This window comes from Callorhinus ursinus, unplaced genomic scaffold, assembly GCF_003265705.2.
Source record: "Callorhinus ursinus isolate GAN/ISIS: 27379988/994484 unplaced genomic scaffold, GSC_fseal_2.0 scaffold6, whole genome shotgun sequence".
Lineage (NCBI taxonomy): Eukaryota > Metazoa > Chordata > Mammalia > Carnivora > Otariidae > Callorhinus > Callorhinus ursinus.
This window is the reverse complement of record NW_027397068.1, coordinates 78625022-78646747: the sequence shown is the minus strand read 5'-3', so window position 1 is coordinate 78646747 and position 21726 is coordinate 78625022. Positions and strand designations below refer to the sequence as shown.

Here is a 21726-nt window from a genome sequence, read left to right as displayed (position 1 = left end):
CTAGAGTGGATGAAAAAATATAAATCCATAGGTGTAAGAAGTACCACATATTCCAAGCAGAATAAATAAAAAGAAATTCTAGGGATATGTTATAGGTGGAACTGTGTTCCCCCAAAATTCCTGTATTGATGTACTAACCCTCAGTGCCTCAGAAGGCGACCTCATCTGGAAATAGGGTCTTTGTAGACAAAGTAAGTTGGGATGAGGTCACACTAGAGTAGGGTGGGCCCTGATCTCATATGAATGGTGAAAGGGGTATTGATATGTGCGGCTTACCCTCTAGGGGGTCAGAAAATGTGATTGTCTATATATATATATATATATATATACATACACACATATATATATAATATGTACATGTATGCATGTGTACACACAGAGAGAGAATGATAAAGCAAATATGGCAAAAAGTGAAAAACTGAGTCTGGGTAAAGGGCATACAGGAGTCCGGAAGTCTGAAATTACATTAAAATAAACTATAATCTTTCTTAATTTTGAACAAAAAATAACCGAACGGAACAGCACAGCTGAAGTCTGCACTAATGGACAGATGCAGAACGTGATGCCCAGCAGTTAGAGAAGGTCCCTTCTCTGCAGCTCACCAGGAGCAGGGCACGGAATATGTTGGTATTGAAGAGAAACTGGACCCATGAAGACCGTGTTTTCTGAATATGGTACATACACCTTCCACTGACAGGAGGAAGTTAAATCAACAAACTTGAAACAGAAGGGGAAAGGACAGATTGACTTCCGGTATCACACCAGCCGGACAGAACTGGGTTGTCGTGCCCGTGGTGCATGGTGACCCACTCCTGTACCACCCCTACAGAACAGGACACTCCTTTGGCCCTGGAGGCTGCCCTGCCCACTGCTGGGGATTCACAGGCAGCACCCACCATACTTGACACACCTGACCTGGGGGTGTTAATCCCACTTCCTTTGGAGAGAAAGTGCAACCAACCACCTGGTCCTGAGAAAAGGAGACTCGGGTGTGAACGGAGGTCATTTGCATGCTAGTGGCTTAACAGGATGGCTCATGCTGAAGGTGGTTTTGATTCTGTGGGTTACAGATTTGGAGAAATGGACCCCACCCCTCATGTGGGGAAGTCTTGGTTTTATTAAACTTCAGTATGTTTGGTTTGAAAAGCAGAGGACAGTAGTGACCCAACCCAAACGAATCCGTAAAGAAAAACAACACTGTGTGGCACCTGACCGGCAGGAAACACATTTGTGGTTTAAAGACATGAGAGCAAAGCAACAAGCCTTTGGAATGAAAGGAAGAGCCCCCCTCTTGTGCATGAAACAAGGAAGCTGATCTTTAAACGGAGACAGCTGGTGGCTGTTCGCAAACTCGACCCTTGTCCTGGCCACTGCTGGGGGCACTTTTGGAATTTCACCCTCTCTCCAGACTTGCCTATCAGGCCAAAGGCAATTTCAAAACTATTTACAGGGGTCAGGGAGGATATTTAGCAATGCTGCATAGGAAGTGTGCAGCCCAGCATGGGATCCATTTTCAAACTGGCCCCAGATCAGGAAGCGACATTTTTTTCCTGTGCAAAGAAAAGCCAGATTTAACCATTCTTGCTGCTGGAAGCGGCAGGAAACAACACAAAAATACAAAACCCAAAGGGAAGAGTGCTTTTCACAAATGCAGACAGCCAGGTAGAGAATGTCGGAGGCTGGGAGCAGAGATAAAGCTGCAGAGCCAAAAAGACAGAAAGCCACCCCAAAGTTCATGGGAAATCAGCTGCAAGGAATTTTCACACAGCAGACTGGAGTTGGCAGATCTCCTTGGCATTCTGATGAACGTGCTAACTCACTTAAAATGTAAACCCTCAGCCACTGCGGAGGCTGGAAGAGAAGGTTAGCACTTGGAGTGCAGACCTAGCAGCAAGGAAGGGGCTCTGCGTGATAATCGATGATGAAACGCAGACAAAGATGTCAGCCTGCCTGGGGTCACTCAGCGAGGAGTCGACGGCGGGCCGACTGTGGTCCCCAGGTCAGCACCCTTGAAATGATCTCCTACGAACAGTACCCCTGTCGGGTTGACTATACACCCCCTACCCAACGTCACTCCGGTGAAGAGAACAGTGACTCCCTTGGCATTGAGGCGTTTTGTTTTGTTTTGTTTTGCAATGATGGTTAGACTTCTTAAAGTAGAGGAAGAAAACCAAAGACTGAAATCCAGATCCAAATACTCATTTTGTAGGGGCGCCTGGGCAACTCAGTCGGTTAAGCGTCTGCCTTGGGCTCGGGTCATGATCCCGGGGTCCTGGGATCGAGTCCCGCATCGGGCTCCCTGCTCAGTGGGGAGTCTGCTTCTCCCTCTCCCTGCGCCGCTCCCCCTGCTCATGCGCGCCGTCTCTCTGCCTGCCGCTCTGCCCACTACTCCCCCTGCTTGTGCTCTCTTCCTCTCTCTCTCTGTCAGATGAATAAATAAATAAAATATTTTTTAAAAAATACTCATTTTCTAGAACATTCTTTCAACCTACTTTATAAATAAGACTTGTGTAAAAACTATAAGCACTGTGTAGTTAAACTGAATGACTCCATTTACTCATTACAACATGTTACAAAAAACAAAAACAAAACCTTACGGCCTTCTGCATGGCAAGCATCCTCGGTGCTAATGTCACTGGCCGAAGAGCTGCCAATAAGTGGGTTTTCCAAGGCAGTGGCTGTGAATGTCAGTGAGTGTGCTGCAACCCAGTCTCAGGATGACATCTGTGAAAACGTCCAATTTTCTGATCGAAACTCCACCCTTTGTGCGCACAGCCCACAGCCTGGAAGGCCTGCAGAGGGGCAGCCCCGGCGAAGGCCAGCTTGGCGAGAAGGAGACTGGCAGCCAGGCCCTCCTGCACACGGCAGCTCTGGGAGGTACTCAGCTCAGGCGTCAGGAGGTGGCCTGCTCGCGGCAGTAGGCCAGCCCAAGTACACAGGCTTTTGGAGAATTACAAAGCTCAGCCAGGATCAGGGCTCTGTCTGTTTCAACCAAGAGGGCAGCAACTGGGGAAGAGGGAATGCTTCCTATCTCACACGCACACAGTGGTGGTGACCACGGCGGACACAGAGACACTGGGAATACCACCTACTTTCATATGCACTCTCCTAAAATTGACTCCGGAGGCAAAATTCGCATTCGGATTCTGGTGGGGGGCAGTGGCGATGCTGGGGGGAATGCTACAGCAGAGTACCCTCTAAATGGGAGAATCGCCAACTAGGGTGCCCCATTTAGAGAGCGGGTTCTCGCAGGGCATGAAAATCACTCATATGAAAAAAGAGGGACTCAGCACAATGAGAGATAAAATTAAACTGTTAGAAGATGAAGCAAATTCACAAAACCAAAAATCTCAAAGTTTAACGAGAACATGGAATTCTTAGTACTTGAGAAAGAATTCGACAGCTTTGGAGAAAAAGCAGCTTTAAAGCTAAGTGTGGAATGCCATTCGTCCGGCATTTTGCTCATCGTGTTCAGCCATCCAGCGCAGACAGTGAACGCACAAACCTAGAGACCGAGTTCTGATGGCATTTCCTTGGGCATTCAGTGCATTTATAGCCCCACACCTGAGCAGTGGATTCAGAGCTACTTGATAAGAATCCAAAACAAATGCATCCTTGGGTTTTCACTAAGTAATTTAAACCCCGAATTATCTGGACAATTGCTGCCATGGAGAATTTGCATAAAAGGCTCCAATGTCTGGTAAATCTAATGTTCGCACATAGAGTGGCTACGCCTCGTATTCACTCAGTCGGCATGTAACCACGCACCACCCACCTGTCTGCTTGTCAGGAAACCGCACGATGTCCAAACCGCTGGGATAGGTTGTGCGCATTATCTGAGCGTCTGCATAATAGTAAACCTGTAAGCACCAGAAACACCCATGTTGGGATGCTGTTTGTGTTATCATTTTGAACCTGGATTTAACCTAGTGAAGTACTTCCTGCAGGTGGGAGAGGCCTGCCCTGTCCACAGGAAGATCCTGGGGCCGGTCATTAGTCTGAGAGGTTACTTACTGTGGGGAGGCCCTGTCCTTCACCTGGGTAGGCTCTGAAACCCAAAGCCCGCCCAGCCTCACAGTCCTGGGGCACCTGCAGCCTACCCAGGCTCTGTGATTTCACGACGGGCATGGTGAGCACAAGCCATGGGCTCCACAACCACGAACCGCCCAGCTCACACCAAGTGTCCACCAGCAGCTCGAGATAACACAGACAAGCTCCTGCATCCTTCAGACACTCACGAAGCCCTGCCTCTGGACCTGGTCACCGGATCGTCAAGTTTCAAATCAGTGTGACCCCTTCGGTCTCCAACGAAGTAGAGAAGGAGTGTGGGAAGGAGCAGTTGTGGACAAGGGTGGTTATGGGGAAGGAGGACGCGTTCCTCTTGGCTAAGCTGAGCAGCCCTGAACAGTACAGGTGGGGGGAGACTTTAAACAGAAGGGCAAGGAGACAAAAATCTTTCATGCTAATGTTTTCAAAGTGAGAACTTGGAAGGCAGACATTTCACTCAACTCCTAGTTTGGAGGGTGTGGCCCCGGTCACCTCATATGGGTCACCTACAAGGACAACGCCACCTGCCTATCAGGAAAGGAGGCACAGTGACCACATGCGGGGACGTGTCTGATAAAGCACCGCGCTGAGGGCCGAGGGACTGGCCCACCCTCTTGTTCCAGAGGCTTTCTTCCTGTGTGCATAATTTGTCCAAAAGTGAGACACAATGGAGAGTGCTTATTTCTCTATCATTAGAGCGATTTTAGGTGCAACCCCAGGCCCGGGGCTCAGTTTTCCCTCGAGACCAAAGAGCCCGCGGTGGAGAAGAACACGGCCCACTCACTCAGCAGGAGCCCCACCTCACCACGCTTCCGCAAGCCACCGTGATTGCCCTGGGACCGTGCCAAGGACCAAGATGCGGAGCCTTCCCTTCCAAGGACAGCAGTGGGGCTCTGGCTAAGAAACAACTTCAGGAGACTCCGGGCTCAGAATCTAAAGTACTGAAGTAGGCGATGAGCTCAGTATGACTCAATTGGACGGTGACATAATAACAGTCCACTGTGTACATGGGGTCTTCTGGACTCTCTGTGTTTCTGCTGCCTTGCAGACAAGGGCGCATGGGGTTTTACCTGGGGCCAGTGATGCGGGGGCTGCATCTGCACCAGGATTCTAACAGCTGCCCTCACAAGTGGGTCATTCAGAACCCCCAGGGACCTGAACCTCTGAATTCTCATCCCAAAGCTTGGTAAAACAAAACAAAACCACAAACAAAACAATGAAGTTGATTATTCTAAAAAAGGACTTTTTTAAAGAAATGAGTACAGTTTGTAAAGAATACAATTTGGTAATGTTTCTGCACTAAAAAGACTATTATCAATCTACTAAAAGCTATCCTATCTCCAGGGCTCATTTTCAATGATTCTTTGTAAATCAACCAAATTTTCAGAATCACGTTAAATCCTGAATTATCCGGACTACTCCTCTCCAGCAGTCGTGCCTGTAAATGCTCCAAATGTTGCAGCATCTATTTTGCCCGTATCTAACAGCCTAACGTCACGCGGACACGCAGCATGTCCTGGGGTCACAAACGCGTCCGGACCCCCCAGCATCCAGGGGCCCTCTGTCCACCGTCCTGTGGGGCTCACATTCACACCTGTACTGCCTGCCCTCAGCAGTTACCGCCAGAGACTTGACCGCTCTCAGTTACTGAGTACTTCATACGTACGGAGCAATACTGAGTGCTCTAAATGTAGTCCCTGTGATGAACTCTGGGGGGTTTTCCCCGCCTCAACATAATTGACAATTTGGACCCCATTGTTCTTTGTTATGGGGGGCATCCTACGCAGCCCTGGCCTCCGCCAACTAGATGGCGGTAGCGCCCCTACCACAGCCGGCTGTGACCATCCAAAATTCTCCCGACATTGCAGATGGTCCAGGGGGGCAAAATTGCCCCCAGCTGAGAATCACGAACCTGTAAAATAGCCCTGGCCTGTCTCCCTGTCTCACCACCAGTGCTGGGCAAGCAGGAAGCATGGGCCACAGGCATCTGGGACCTGGTCGACTCCCAGGGACCACGTGTACAAACAGGAGCAAATGAACTAAGCTCATAAAGCCTCAGTTTCTGCATCTGAAGAACCAGGAAATAGCTATTTCCCACTGGGCTGTGAAAGTCCCCCGACAGGAAAGAAAGCCACGTCTCCTTCCATCTGATCCATCCGATCCCCAGCTTGCACTAGGGACGAGCTCCTGACTGACTAGGTTTTGATGCTACTGCTCATCCTATAATTAATGCACAGTTACTGAGGGTTTACTGTGCGTCCCTAGAGATTGCGGAGGCTGGGCGTAACGTGCGCTGTGTGCATTAGTCTCTGCACCATCTTTGAGTTAGGTCCCAACCCTAGTCTTGCATTACAGAGGCTTAGCGAGGCTAATGGTCTCTAAACGGTTGAGCGAGCATTCTCATTCAGCAGGGTGCTAGCTCTTGTTCTCACTGTAACATGGAAATCGGGGGCTCCGTCGATTACGAATCTCACTGCCCAAGTGCATCTAGTAACCAAAACCACCCAACTGGCCAGAGGCCCTCATCCTTGAGCCCCCAGGGGAAGAAGGGCCCAGATGGACAAAAATCTTCCCAATAGCTGGATTGGTCTTGATTAAAAAAAAAAAAAAAAAAGGCAAGTGTGGAGGCTGTACTCACCACTCTCTGATCTGGCAGGATCTTCTTCATGTCCCCGTTTAAAAACCGCAGGATGGTGGTCTTCTTGCCGGCCCCCCTGTCCTTGCCGGTGCCCTTCGAAAAGGTGATGGCTTCACGGCCGTCACCAAGTGCCTGAGCCACCTTCATGGAAACACAAAAGTTCCGACGTGAAAGATGACTTAAAGCGTGCTTCTCATGGTTTCATTATTCTTCCTCCATTCAGAATCCTTCTGTCTATTGCCTGCACAGCACCGTTGGAAGCAAGTGTTGTATCTCCAGAAATATTCACTAAATCAGTCAGCCCCAAACCTCACCTCATCCCTGAATCTCATTGTGAATAATGGATGTTTTATGATTTGCCCTCAAACGTCTGTTTCTCTTAAGCTCATGTTTTGCAAACCTTCGTATGTTATCAAGTTATTAGTTGTGAGTCTAGATAATCCAATGTCATTGAATTTGGTGAGTTTGGGAATCCTGGACTATATAAACTGCAGTCATTACTATATAAAAATTACTATTTGTACACTTTTCTTTCCTTTACATCCTTTTGTTTTGATTCCCATTACCACTCACCCTGACCTGAAGATTCACTGATTTCCATTAACTGTCGGCAAAACAGTGTGTACGTTCAGAGGCATAATGCTGAACTTAGGAGTTTTGAAAATATTATTCATGTAAATATTAGCAGAAAGGAAAAAAACTGACAGAAGGAAGCTCAAGCTCTGGGGAGTTAATATCTGTACACCTGAAAAATCCAAATGGTAAAATGTGCTGTTATTAATTACCATGTGACCTTGTTACTCTTGACCCTCGCTCAGGAATGCAGGAGTTAATTCAACTGAGAAAAGATGAAGGAACTAGTAGCTAAAGCCGGGCTTCTCAAAGCCACTTTGGCGATCCATCAAGCAAAAGTCAACGGTGTATACCACCCGCTCATGATGCAACAACCATCAGTTTGGGGTTTGAACCAAGACCCCGTTTGCCCCAGTCCCAAACCAACCAGATAAGTGAAGCGAGGTTGTGTTCAATTCAGTCCTAGAAGATTAACTGCTTAACCCACAATAAAAACTCTGATGAGGTTTGAAGACACAATTACTTCTCAGAAATGAAAAAGCACAAGTGATGTTTTAAATGGTCCACATTAAGGGGCACCTGGGTGGCTCAGTCGGTTAGTGCCCAACTCTTGATTTCGGCTCAGGTCGTGATCTCAGGGTCGTGAGATTGAGCCCCACGTTGGGCTCCACACGGAGCATGGAGCCTGCTCAAGATTCTCCCTCTGCCCCTCGCCCCTCAAATCAATAAATCAATAAATCTTTAAAAAGATGGCTATGAAGCCAGGCTCTGTCTTGCGAGTGATGCTGCCGCTGTGTCCCCGAGTGCATAGGAGACACCAGGTGCTCTGCCTGCAACACGCACCTTCTGCGCGGCTTCCTGAGAGAGCCACCACCCGGGGTGCACCCTTCAGGACCCGAGGGCTCCTCGAAAGCTAAAATGTGGAGGCCGGGACAGACCTAAGGCAGTAAGAGGCAAATCGGGTTTAAAACATGTTTTTCCTGTTGGGACGTGTGTGGCTTTATCTACTAGAAATAACTGGCAGCCAAGGACGCTACATTTGTCCCCTCCCAGGGCTGCTTGCCTGGCCCCTGGGTCCGAGCCCGCGGGCACCTGCACAGAGCACAGGTGCAAATCACACAGGAGCCCAGCCTAGGAAACAGGGGCATCTGCCTACCTCACCGGCCGGGGACCGCGTTTCTTCTTCTTTGTCCCCCTGCTTTATCTCGGGGTCCATGTGGGAAGGTCCTGGATCTACAGGAGGATTCTGCAGGAAGAGAACAACCCTGGTCCCACGAGGTCTCCATGCAATCTGCGGCCCTGGGCTGGAGGAAGCTGGTCACCCCAACATCCCACAGCCCTGCCCAATGGGTCCGCGCAGGGCGGCAATGGGCGCACGTCGGGCCGCACTGCATGTCCCTGTGACGGTTTATGTCCCCCGCCTCCTCGTTAGTCAGACCTAGGCCAGGATGCTCGTGGGGACAACAGTGCGCCTCACGAAGTCGTGCGCTGGTAGGGAAAGCACCCCGAGAGCTTGCACACTCACGTTCTGAGACACTGAGGTAGGGGGTGCGTTCAGTAGCCACGACAGCCCAATTCCAAATAAAACAAAGCCCAGAGGAAAATGTTACCACTCAGCACCCCACGCATAATGTTGGAAAGGGCAAAACAGATCCGGGCTTCTCTTGGGAGAACGCGAGATACATAGGACCTGTATTTTCACATTTTCCCACTGGTTGCCTACTTTTACATCATAAATAAGTTTACATCCCAGATTTTCTCCCATGGAGAAAATTATTTCATTTCTTTGATATTTGTTATTAAATATAACACATAATAAGTGGACCACTAGCTAGGGCTTAAAAGTATTTTTGCTATATGTGCCTTTGGTTCTATTAATTTTAATGAAACATTATAAATAAAAATGATATAAAAGTTTGATTTGGGAACTCTTCAGTAATATAAAAATATCAATCTTGTTTTGACTAAGTACTAAATGCAACTTCAGAATCTAGGGGGAAAATGTTGCTTCTTATTGGGAAGGCTGACCATCCCCAGAAAGTAGGGGCATTTGGAAGCAGGTTAGTGCTCTGTTCTTCCCAAGGAGATGGGCGGGCACGAGAGTCTCAGTCCTAGGAGGCTGCTGCAGGCCTCAACCCCACCCACCTGTGGCTTGGCAGTGCCCAGCAGGGAGTGGGCAGACCCATCAGTCTGCTCTGGGTTGAGAAGCCTGCCCTCAGGACCCATGCAAGGCTGTGAACGCATGCCTGAAAAAGCAAAGAAATTGAGTTTTAAAGGACAGCGTACACACATCTTAAAAATTCTATTATCCTAATGCAATTTCTTTTTTTTATTTTTCTAAAGATTTTGTTTATTTTTTTGATAGATAGAGACACAGAGAGAGAGGGAACACAAGCGGGGGGAGTGGGAGAGGGAGAAGCAGGCTTCCCGCCGAGCAGGGAGCCCGATGTGGGGCTTGATCCCAGGACCCCGGGATCATGATCTGAGCCAAAGGCAGATGCTTAACAACTGAGCCACCCAGGCGCCTCTCCTAACGCAATTTCTAAGTCCGATTTAAACCAACAGTGAACACTTTCTCTTTTTTCATGAGATTACTTTACAAATAGAGGGTCAGTCACCCAAATATAGGGTCGGTCAGCAACAAGTGACATTTGATCTTGTAAGAAACATGAACTATCCGATGAATATATTCAATAAATATTTACTGGATGTCACTCTATTTCAAGTGTTAAGTTCAGGAGATGAAGATGGGAAGATGCTGTCTCTGCCTTTCAGCTGCTTCTGGCCCAGAGAGGAACTGGAGACCTTATCTGCATGATAATGGGTTTGCTGGGCGGCAGAGTCTTGGTAGGGGGGCTGCCATCTGCCTCCAGGAGTCCCAGAAAGCAGCATCAAGAAGGTGCAGGCAGGCGAGCCTGCCCAAGAGAAAAGGCAAAGGCTGATGCCAACCCTCTGGGAACCAGCTCGGGGTGGGCGTTCACTGGGGTTTGGGGAGTGTTGGCAAAGACACACAGACGAGGACCCAGCAAGGGAATCAGAAAAGACACTCAAAAAGGAGGACGCTGAGTGCACTTGCCATGGTAAGATTCTGGGTGGGCACAGGTAATAGAAGCTCACACCTTCAAGCAAGCAGCAAATAGGAAGGAAACTCCCCGTGAGGTGCTCACCATTTTCCTCAGCTGCTGGGCGGTCCTCCTTGAGCCTGACAACACCCGCGGCGGGCTCTGGCGGGTTTAGGCTACTCGGTTCTTGCAGTCTTCCGGAGGACCGGCGTGTGGCCTGGAGCAACGACAGTCACAAAACCTCAGCCTGTGACTTCAGATCAAAAGCTGCATGCTGCACAAAGCCATTATCAACTGTCAACGTTTCCCAGCAACATCCCAGGACTAGAGCAAAAGCACTGCGTTCGGCACCACCAGGTAAGTCACTTTTCTCAAATGCAGAAATACACAGAACATGGCAGAGCAAACGGCCATCAGCTCAATTAGTTTGCTTCTCTAGCATTAAGACTAATCGAAAGAAACCCCTTTAATCTATGGCCATACAGTTACTGTAAATAAACGAAACTATTTTGAGTCACAGATTGAGTGTTCTTGTCAGATCTAAGTGGAATGTTCCTGAAATGCAAAGGGTACAGATAGCGCCAGTATGAATTAGCACGGTTGTCTCAGTGTCACCTGTCCACCCACAAACGCAGCTGGGCTCTCCTCAGAGGGCATGCCCTTGAAGGGAGGCATTGCACCTCTGTCCTGAAGACTTCCAGAAAGAGTTTCATCTCCATCTTCACATGATCTTGTTTCCCCTGACTCGGTTCTTTCTATCTTCATCCTCACTGGCTGGAAACAAATGTGGGGTGCTTTCACATTAACAACAGCCACTTTACCCAAAAGTATCAGTAAACACATCGTGCTGGCTATGACAGAAGCTGGGTCAGTACAGCTGTGTTCTGACATCCTACAAAGCAGAAGGATGTCCCATTGGGGGTGTCCCATTTCTCACTTGGAAGCCCATGCTCTTGTGGGATTTCAGGAAAGTTATGATTGATCCCGTAGAAAAGGTTGTCCATCACAACAAAATAAATAGCCCAAAACCGAATTTGAAAATGTATAAGAAGAATTTTTCTACCCTTTGCAGGATTCAAAAATTGATGGTTTTGAGATATGGCATAGCCAGGGTCGCATTCACTCATGCATTCACTTACGAAGCGATTATACTGCGTACATGTCACTAATTCAGGTCAATGTGGGAACAGAGGACAAGGTTGCATCTCAGAGGACAGGGGGTCATGCGGTTCATCCTGGGACTTCAGAATCTCTGCTCGCATGATCCAAAAAGTAGCTTTTCCCACTTGCAATAAATACTTGGGTTAGAGCAGATTCCAGACCCTCCTTCTAGGAGTGAAATACTGTCCGTTCAGCAGTCGCGTCGGGAAAGGATGTCAGGACATTAGGTCGTCTTGATGAGTTGGGGGTCTTCTCGGTCCACGTTAACCCTGTTACCCAATGCCGGTTGAGGACAGAGAGGGGCTTCCCAAGTATGAGGAAGATGCAAAGCTGGGGTGGTGACCAGCATGCTGGCTGCCAATATATGCTAAAGAGGAGCTCACCTGAACAAGGAAATGCCATAGAGATCAAACAACATCCTACACTGTGGCCCCAAAACAAAGCCATGTGGAAACAGCAAGACAAGCCACAGCAGTGACCCGAGCAAACACCACGGCTTTAAAGCCATGGGACACAAGAGCCAAAGGACATGAAAAGATGTGCTACTTAAAATCCCTGCCTCATCAAACTCAACACCCAAAAAAACAAAAAATCCAGTCAAGAAATGGGCAGAAGACATGAACAGACATTTCTCCAAAGAAGACATCCAGATGGCCAGCAGACACATGAAAAAATGTTCAACATCACTCATCAGCAGGAAAATGCAAATCAAAACCACAGTGAGATAACCCCTCACACCAGTCAGAATGGCTAAAATTAACAAGTCAGGAAATGAGAGATGTGGGTGAGGACGCAGAGAAAGGGGAACCCTCCTACACCGTTGGTGGGAATGCAAGCTGGTGCAGCCGCTCTGGAAAACAGTGTGGAGGTTCCTCAGAAAGTTAAAAATAGAACAACCCTACAGCCCAGCAAATGCACTACTGGGTATTTACCCCAAAGATACAAATGTAGCAGCAATGTCCACAATAGCCAAACTGGGGGAAGAGCCAAGATGTCCTTCAACAGATGAATGGATAAAGAAGAGGTGGCCCATATATACAGTGAAATACTACTCAGCCATCAGAAAATTGAAATCTTGCCATTTGCAATGACATGGATGGAACTAGAGGGTATTATGCTAAGCGAAATAAGTCAATCAGAGAAAGAGAATTATCATATGCTCTCACTCATGTGTGGAATTTAAGAAACAAAATAGATGAACGAACAAAGGGGAAGGGAAGGAAAAATAAAACAAGAAATCAGAGAGGGAGATAAACCATAAGAGGCTCTTAATCATAGGAAACAAACTGAGGGTCGCTGGAGGGGAGGCAGGTGGGGGGATGGGTAAACTGGGGGATGGGCATGAAGGAGGGCACATGATGTAATGAGCACAGGGTGTTGTATGCAACTGATGAATCACTAAATTCTACCTCTGAAACTAATAATAATAATAAAAAAAAATCCCTGCTTTAGGCTGCATGAATGGAAAGAAAGCACACAGCCCTGGGTGCCAGCCCTGACCTGAGCTCAGCTCCCTGCCAGACTCTCTGTGGTGAGTATGCTGAGGATACCACCTGCCAGACTGGACCCCTGAGTTCGCAAGGACTGGATCCCTGAGTTTGCAAGGTCTGGATCCTTGAGTTTGCAAGGATTAGAACCCTGTTTTGCAAGGACTGGATCCCTAAGTTTGCAAGGACTGGATCCCTAAGTTTGCAAGGACTGGATCCCTAAGTTTGCAAGGATTAAAACCCTGAGTTTTCAAGGCCTGGATCCCTGAGTTTGCAAGGTCTGGATCCCTGAGTTTGCAAGGCCTGGATCCCTGAGTTTGCAAGGTGTGGACCCCTAAGTTTGCAAGGATTAGAACCCTGAGTTTTCAAGGCCTGGATCCCTGAGTTTTCAAGGCCTGGATCCCTGAGTGTGCAAGGACTGGGTCCCTGAGTGTGCAAGGACTGGATCCCTGAGTGTGCGAGGACGGATAGTAAGGATTGCTCATTCGGAGAGAGGCAGGATTTCTCAGTGAGATGCTGGTGGGATACATGAGTTTGGGTGCTGGATCTCTGCTTCCTTTTAAAGGTCATAAACACTGAGGGTCACCTGGGAAGAAGGGAGATGTTTAGATGACTGTCCTTGTCCTATGACAGTAGCACTACGACTTCTGCGGCCTGCGTGTTTCACTAATATTTCTTCATCAGTTGACAGTGGTAACGTTTTCCCAAAAGCAGATTGCGACACCTAAAAGGCAATTTATCACAAAGAAAATTCAGAGGAAATGTCCATATCTTCGAAGTTACAGTAACTATAAGATAAATTCAAAGTGTAACCAGTCAACAACAATTGCAATGTGCTAGGAACAAATAGGGATCGCAGGCTGGCTTCTCCCTGCAACCTGTTGAGGATGCTCACAGCGCATCCCAAATGTGGGTTGATTCTCATGGTTGGTCACTATTTCAAAATACCCCAGGCTCCCAAAGGCAACAAAATAAATAACACCCACATTTATTTCCTTAGATTATGTGTCTGCAACTGGGAAAGTATTAAAGAAAGAAGAAAATGTGACCCTATTTTTAGTGTTGTCTCTCACAATTTATCAAAGATTTGAAATGCAAAATCTCAAGCTTGCCCGCTCTGAAGCAAACTGTGGAAACAGCGTGATCGTTGCAGTTGGGGTGCGGGACTTTGTTGTTCATCGCTCAGCCCTCGGGCGGGAGGACGGACCGTGGAGAGGGGAGAGGACTGGGACCGCCTTTCGTCCCGTGTGCAGAGCGGCTGATGCTCAGTCTTGCTCTCGTGTGTCTCTGGCTGTGTGATACCCTGTCCCTACAATGGCGTCCGCATGCCGAGGTGCCTGTGCGTACCTGACGTGAGGGTGTGTAGCCACCCCGTGTTCTTCAAATCTTGTGTACCCTTTTAGAGCAGATGCTATCCTTGTAAATAACGCCACCACCCTGTGACCAGCGCTGTGCGCAGAGTCAACGGATGATTGGAAATTCATCAGCACGTGAGCTCAGAATGAGTGTTGTGTGTGTGTGTGTGTGTGTGTGTGTGAACCATTGTGTCATAGCTGAAATATCCTAACTCCTTGAACTATAGACTTAAAAGTTCACACAATAAGTGCAGATAAGAATTATTAGGACTTTCCCGAATCCACTAGAAAATAGCCCACTTAGATTTTGCCGAGATTTCATGGTTTCCTGTTGACCCCTGTGCACAAAGCTGTGCTGATCTGAGTTGCTCAGACGCACACACTCAGGACCTAGAGGCCAGATGAGGCGGCGGTGCCCCGGCCACAGCTTCTCCAGCACGGCCCCCCGGCCCTGCGGCCCGCCCCACAACGCAGACGTGGCAGCCAGTCGTCCTGCTGCTTGGTTCCTAAATACAGACTCTCTGAGGTGGGGCAGGGTGGTCGGATCTCGTCCCCACCCAGCCGCCCCGGTGCGTGAGCAGAGCGGCCCTGGGGTTCGGTGCACGGGCCCTGGCATCAGAGAGCAGGGGCCCCCAAATCCAGGCGCTCGGGGTCACCAGCCGCATTACCGTCCATGGGGTTAGCACCGGGGTCACTGCCCTGGGCAAACAGGGATGTGCGGGCAAACCTGGCCCGCGCCCGGTCCCCGGGAAGCCCTGGCGGCTGCCCGAACGGGGTATCGGGTGCCCGTGGGGAGCAGGCCGGTGCTGGGGCGCCTGAGCTTGTGAGCCCCCACTTATGGGAGTGCAGTGGGTTCGCAGACAAGAGGGCGAGCGTCGCCGCCCGTGCCACTGACCCCGCACCCACCGTTACTGTGGCGCCACCTCTAGGGAAAGCGAGAAAGCCTTCTATACCAGAGCGTCCGGCTTCCTTCTGGTGCCCAGGGCCGCTGAGTCGGCCTCCCTGGCTCCCAGCCGCAGCGGCCCCAGGGCCTTCAGTCCATCCCGGAGCTCCTGGTTCTGTCGCGCGAGAGCGTCTATCTGGCTCTGGAGCTGGCGCTGAGCCGCGGCCCACCGGGACTCCTGGCTCCTGAACGCCTCGTGCAGCCGGGTCACCTGCTGCTGCAGCCGCTGGTTCCGGGGGGCACAGAGGGCACGGGGTGGGGGAGAGAAGGACAGACAAGCTCTCAGATGGCGCCGCTCCGCCGGCTCACGAGCCTCTCCCGCAGCACCCTCCAGCCCGTTGCCACGGGAGACCCGGCATTTCTGAGAGGGGGTCGGGGCCCCCAACAGCTGAGGACATAAATACGACTGTGACCCCCGATCCACTTTTATCGAGCAGCACCCCTTAGGAGCGACTCCGCATAATATAAGCTGTAAAGATGGTTTGTGAATTACTTTGTTTGCAAAAAGGGGCTGAGAACTGTCATCTCGTTCCTAATCTTACCCTGAGGGGGCAGCAGGCCAGGGAGTTGAGAGCCGGCGTTTGATTCGGACAGAGGATATCATCCTGGCTTCACCACTGCCCCCGTGTGACCTCAGGTGAGGCACCTCACCTCCCTGGGCCTCCGTTTCTTCTCCAAAATGATGCCAGAATGACCTCAGGCGGTTATTTTGAGAGCTGCGACCTGCGCCGAGTGTGGGGCTCCCAGAACAGAGGACGGGAGACTCAGAGCCAGGGCTGGCTGTCGCTCTGTATTCACTGCGTCCACTGTAGCGTCACACAGGCTTTCATCTTAGAGCACCCAACAGACGTTCACATAAAAGAGAAACTGGCTATTGGGCCAAACAAAGGAAATCTTTGTATGTAAGTATCCAGGTTGTGTTTGGGAAGGAAGGTGTCCATCTGCCTATGTGAGAAACGATTTAGCAGAAAACCTTACAATAAAGAAAATGAGACTAAAACTAAAAAAAATGGGGCGCCTGGGCGGCTCAGTCGGTTAAGCGTCTGCCTTCGGCTCAGGTCGTGATCCCAGGGTCCTGGGATCGAGCCCCGCAGCAGGCTCCCTGCTCAGTGGGAAGCCTGCTTCTCCCTCTCTTGCTCCCCCTGCCTGTGTTCTTCTTCTGTCAAATAAATAGATAAAATCTTTTAAAAAAAAAAAGCATTTTCTTCTCACAGAGATTGTCTCTGAAAAATAATTAGAAACACATTGCAAATTTATGATTAAAATTGAAAATACCACAATTTATGAGAAGAAATTAGTGACTGCATTATTCTGTTTACTCTACCAACAGTGGGAAAGAAGCTGCATTTTCATTTTTAATTAAATTCATATCCTCCCCCAGGAATTATCTTAATAATGCCCACTTTGTGAAGACTGGCACAGTCCCAGGGACCTGGGACCCATGTTGGTCACTTTCCCACCGGGAGTCTGCACTCGGGCCTTGGGGTGGAGACGCAGGGCAGAGGCCAGGAGGGGGAGGGCGGTGAGCCTCCAGCGCAAAGCGGCGCGACCAGGCCGTCTGGAGGGGGCTCCCCGGCCATCTGGTGCGGCCCGGGCACGGGGGGGGGGGGGCAGACCCCCAGCCCCCAACAGGCGGACACACGTGCGGCAGGGCTTGGGGCCAGGAGCGCTGCTCTGATGCTTGCCCCGGGAAGGTGCAAGAGCGTCTTGCACACTCACGGCCCGGCTGCATCAGCCCCATGAGAACACTGCGTACTCAGCATCTGCCGTGTGAGAAACACTGGTGCCGGCTTCCCAAGTTCCCTGACGTAATTCTGAAACCAGGCTTTGAGGGAAGTGCTCTCCTCCTAGCGAACGGAGGCCCTGCAGGTCGGTCAGCAGCCCCAAGTCACAGACTCACAGGCCGAGGACTCTAAATTCACACAGAGAGGTCAACTCCAGAGCTGGTGTTTCCCTCCCGCTTCTGGGAAAGCGTTTGTCACTCTCTGGTGTGGTCTGTGAATCACTGTTTACGGTGTTCATTCACATTCTGTCTGCCGTCGATAGAACCATATAGGGTCCCCAAGAGCAGGGACTGGTGTGCTGCCCACTGATGCCTCCCAAGGGCAGACGAAGCTGACCTTGGGCGAGGGGCAGGAAGTAGCAGGAGAAGGGCCAGGGGCATCTCGGGCTCCGAGGTCACAGAGGGGCTGGATGTGCACTGCTGGTGAGGCGTCGGGGACGGAGGTGACCCCGGCTCGGGGCTCAGGGCTGGAGCAGCACCCCCTAGGAAGGGTTTCCGGCTCCCGCTGAGACAGTGTTGCTTGCAGTCATCACAAGACCCCCACCCCACGCTTCCCGGGCAATCGTGATCCGTGCTTTGGAAAGAGCTTTACACTGTCCACAGCCTGAATCTGGATCCTATTTGAGGAGACCCTCTGAAATGCCGCCTAACTCCCTGGGCCAGCGTTTCCAGCTGAATAGAAACTGTCCTCTGTCCCCCACCACGCGGCGTTGTGGGGTCACACAGGGCCTTCACCCTTGCTGGGGTCAGCCTGAGACTGTGTTGAGGCTCTGTTCACTCATTCATGTGTCTGTGTCCCCACGAGCCTCTGAGCTCCTCAGCTGCCCTGGGGAGTCAAATAACCCGAGACGTGGGGCCGCATCTGCTCTGTGCTGCTTTGCCAACATGCTTTGTCTTTATTATCACTGTGGAATCATAACAGCCCTTGCAGATTCCTGAGGATCCACCTCACAGGCTCAGGGTGGGTCTGGCGCTCAGAAAATCCAGTTACTGCCAGTGCTCCTGCACCGAATACCTCTGAATTCCCAGAAACACAAGAAAAACCTGTGTGCCTTTGAAATGGACTATTTTGTCAACCGTTCGGAAATTAGCTGAAGCCACAGCACTTTAAAGCCAGGGGACCAGCTTTCCCGTGGGACCCTTCATCTGACGCTGTGTTTCCAGGGTCAGTGGGGTTGTGATGGGAGGTAGGGTCTTGCACTGCGTGGCCGTGGCTGCTGGACACGTGGCACCCAGGGAGGGGGACATGTGGGGGCTTTCATGGAAGCCGGGTGGAGAGAAGTGGACCCTGCCCTCCAGGGTTGGGTGAGGAGGTTGAGGGCACACTCCAGAACTCTGGCCTCACGACTGAAGCCACGTGCACCTTCTAATTTTCCTCCAACCAAGTTCGCCCAGTCTCGCGCCTTCTCTTGGATTAGGGAAGTTGGCCGAGATCCTCAAGTCTCCTTACACTCCCCAGCCTGTCTCTCATCTACCAAGACACAGAGCTGCAGAAGGAGAAGAACCGTATGCCCCCCTAGAGGGCAGACAAGCATCAGTATCCATGCTAAAGCATCTGGCCAGAGGAGGAAGCGGGGGAGTCTCAATGCCAGTCTCAGGCACAGGATGCGGACCGCAGCAGGTGAGACTTAGGGACAAGCCCCTCCCGGTCCCCAGCAGGGCCGCTCACCAGCATCTGCTCAGCCCGGCCGTCCTCCCCGGAAAGCACGGCTATGTCCTCGGGGTCAGCCCCAGGCCCACCGCCCTCCTCCGGGCAGCCGGTCTCTGCAGGCTCCATGGGCTCCTCGGCAGTCAGCATCCTGCTGGGGAAGAAGGAGGCCATCGGGAGCGGCCTGGGCCCCCCACCCTCCACCGTGAAGGGAGCCCGAGAGACAGCTCTTTGTCACAGGCCTCTGTCCCTACAGTGACAAAACTGACCCCAGGAAAAGGTCATCTCAGGGCCAGGAGCCACAGACACAGGGGCCTGACCAGGCCACACATGGCTTCTCCTTGGCAACCGAGAGAAACCTCTTTAACTCCTAGAAAATGGGGCCCCAGCGCTGTGGCCAATGTGATCAGGGTTGTCTCACTGGGAAACCTGGGGACCCAGCTCCTTCACCCGGCCTTGCTGAGCAGTCCCCAGCCCGCCCCCCCACCCCCAAAAAAAATCCCAAACAGACCCATGTCCTGTGCTGAAAATACCGCTTTCCCAACAGCTCCAGGGGTGGAGTGGGGCCACTGGGGAGGCTGCCCTGCAGGCCTGGCTCCCAGAGAGGCCGGAAGCTGCCCCCACTGTGCTCCTGACACCTCCCCGAACATCTACAGAAGCGCCCATTTTCCTGCTCTTGCTCCGGCTCGTGGCTTTGAACCCGGAGACACAGGCCGGGGAGTGGCTTCTCCACCCGTGCCAGGAGACTCGCGGATTTCCTCTTCCTCTGCACGTGAGGGGGACAGGGTCTTTACTGAAACAAGGTTGAGGTCTGACCCAGAAGCAAATCAAAGACTTTCTGGCACACTGACAACTCTGGGGAGGGGGGTGGACTTGGGAAGACACCTCTGATTATAACAACACGGCCCCTGCGCATGAGTGGAATGCACCTGCTCACGCACTTCAGACTCGCGAGGATGAGCAATGTGACCACAGCGGCGTGGTCCAAAGCCTGTATCTCTTGACGAAAGACAATCAGAGGTCCCAAGAGGAAAGACTAGTGAATAACCTGGTATTTCGGCCATTCAGTCCTCAGGTGAGTCGTCCTGAGGTCTCACTGGGAAGTCGGCTTGACTTCATCACCCTGAAGGAGGAGGCCCTTCTCCCCCACTTCTCTGACATAGGGGCGTCACGCCAGGTCCTCGATTCCTCACCCTTCAGCCCACCAGTGAGCAGCGGCCCCCCAGCTGCAGTCCTTCACTGTGTCCCCCACCCCATCTGGTTCTAACGGACTCCCTGCCTTAAAGGGGCATGCCCTTCCATGCTCCCCAGCTCGCCAGGAGGCCCGACGACTTCAGAAGCTTAGGTTGTAATTACGTACTTGCCAACACGTGATCCAAACACAGTAAGCTCGTCGTCCGTGGAAATTACCTACCCACACGGGCAATTAGAAATGGCAAAACCCCCTCCCAACTGGCCAGAAAAAGTGTGCCTAATATCAAGTTTTCAGTAGACGATATATAGTAAGAACTCATTTCTCTTAATGCATATTCTTGAAGAACTACCAACTGTAAAATGCGGCACCATCTAAATTAACTGCAGGATTTTGTGATAATGAAGACAATGAGGCAGTGGGAGCATCAATGTTCAGTGTTCCATGTTAACCGTCCTTTCTCATCGATGATCCTGTGGACATAGTAATCACACATCGAGGAAGTCTGCCCACAAACGCTTCTACACCGTGCAAGACCCTGGATCTCCTGGCCACTGCCGTGCTGTGGGACGGGGGTCCAGCTGCGCTGGGGCCTGCTGGTGCTCCTCCCTGGATGGCTGCTAATCAGCCCCTGCTCTCCTGGACTGGCCTTTGTCGGCCGGGGTGGCCAAGTGCCCAGTGCTCTGTCTGATATCCAGGCTGTCCGTGGTATAGCCCTGGGATCCCCGGGACCCCTGGCCCGAAAGAAGAGTCCCCTGCAGAGCAACTCCAGCCACATGAAGCAGGATGTGCAGAGGAGCTCCTGGAGGCCTGACACGCCCTCGCTCAGTGGTTCTGGATGCACCTGCCGCTCTGTACATGCTGGGGAGGCCAGGAAGCCCACTGCGCTGGGGGAGCCCCAGAGCTCGGCGACGCACTGTCCACACGGACTCCCTCCCCATCCTTCGCAACCTTCAGATGCACAGAGGCCTTTATGGTAGACTCAGAGGTGTCCGATTACGTTTCGGCCTATCTGAACCTGCCATGACGTAGGTCCATTGACCAGCTCTGCCAGTGACATGTGTGCAATAGGCAATAAGCATTGATATCTTGAATGGATGGGGCAAAACTTGTAGGGCGGTCCCAAGTTATTCAAATACAAGATGGTGTAAAGCGCCTGCCTGCTCTAAACCTGACTTGGTGAGGTGCTGTAGGCTCTGCCAGCCCCAAAATACTTCCCCCAATTCAAAGGCAGAACACCTGACAGCATTTGTTCTTTCTGATCTTAGCCTCAGGATATGTGGTTTTGAGGTAAGAATTGTCGGTACTTGAGTGATGAATATATTTAATTCCCGAACAACGTTAACAACAGTAGATCCTCTGTGCATGTTCTTCAATAAAATAGTCAACTAAAGGCACGGAATGCACTTGCCCTGTGCCTTCACACATGAGGCACCTTCCCGAGAAGCCCCGGTGTGCGTGCAGGATCCAGGTGGGGGCCGGGGACAGTGGAGGTTGGGGGGCTGCCAGACACAAGCCTACGTCCATGGAGAAGGAGCATCGATTCCAGACACAGAGCTATGCGGCTCTCTCTTTTCTGGGCCCAACGTAACGACCCTTCTGTGTGTGTTGCCTGACCTCCCACGCTTTTCCTCTGGGAGAGTGGAGACACTTCACATCATATTCTACTTCAAATGCCTAAAGTTTCTCAGTTAGTATCACTTGAGTTTAGTCAACGCAAATTGAATAAGCCTGTTAGAACTTCTAGAAGAAAGAAAGTTTTATGTGAGCCCCAGTGAGGACAACTGCCTACGGTACACCATCTTCACAGAGGACAGAGAGCGCCAGGGCAAGAACA

At 51.0% G+C, this 21726-nt stretch overlaps 1 protein-coding gene across 1 annotated transcript in view; it reads right to left on the bottom strand.

The window, feature by feature from the left end:
- The window catches only part of LOC112819565 (putative T-complex protein 10A homolog), a 29248-nt gene extending 9317 nt beyond the window's left edge, over positions 1 to 19931 (bottom strand). Inside the window, exons 1-9 of the mRNA XM_073893517.1 lie at positions 19746 to 19931; positions 18719 to 18848; positions 15277 to 15492; positions 13555 to 13692; positions 10426 to 10537; positions 9404 to 9504; positions 8415 to 8504; positions 6686 to 6826; positions 3776 to 3860 (exon numbers count right to left, since the gene is read on the bottom strand). Coding sequence (XP_073749618.1) covers positions 3776 to 3860; positions 6686 to 6826; positions 8415 to 8504; positions 9404 to 9504; positions 10426 to 10537; positions 13555 to 13692; positions 15277 to 15492; positions 18719 to 18847 — 1012 coding nt within the window. The 5' untranslated portion in view covers position 18848; positions 19746 to 19931. The remainder of the gene's footprint in view (positions 1 to 3775; positions 3861 to 6685; positions 6827 to 8414; positions 8505 to 9403; positions 9505 to 10425; positions 10538 to 13554; positions 13693 to 15276; positions 15493 to 18718; positions 18849 to 19745) is intronic.
- Positions 19932 to 21726: the final 1795 nt, after the last annotated feature.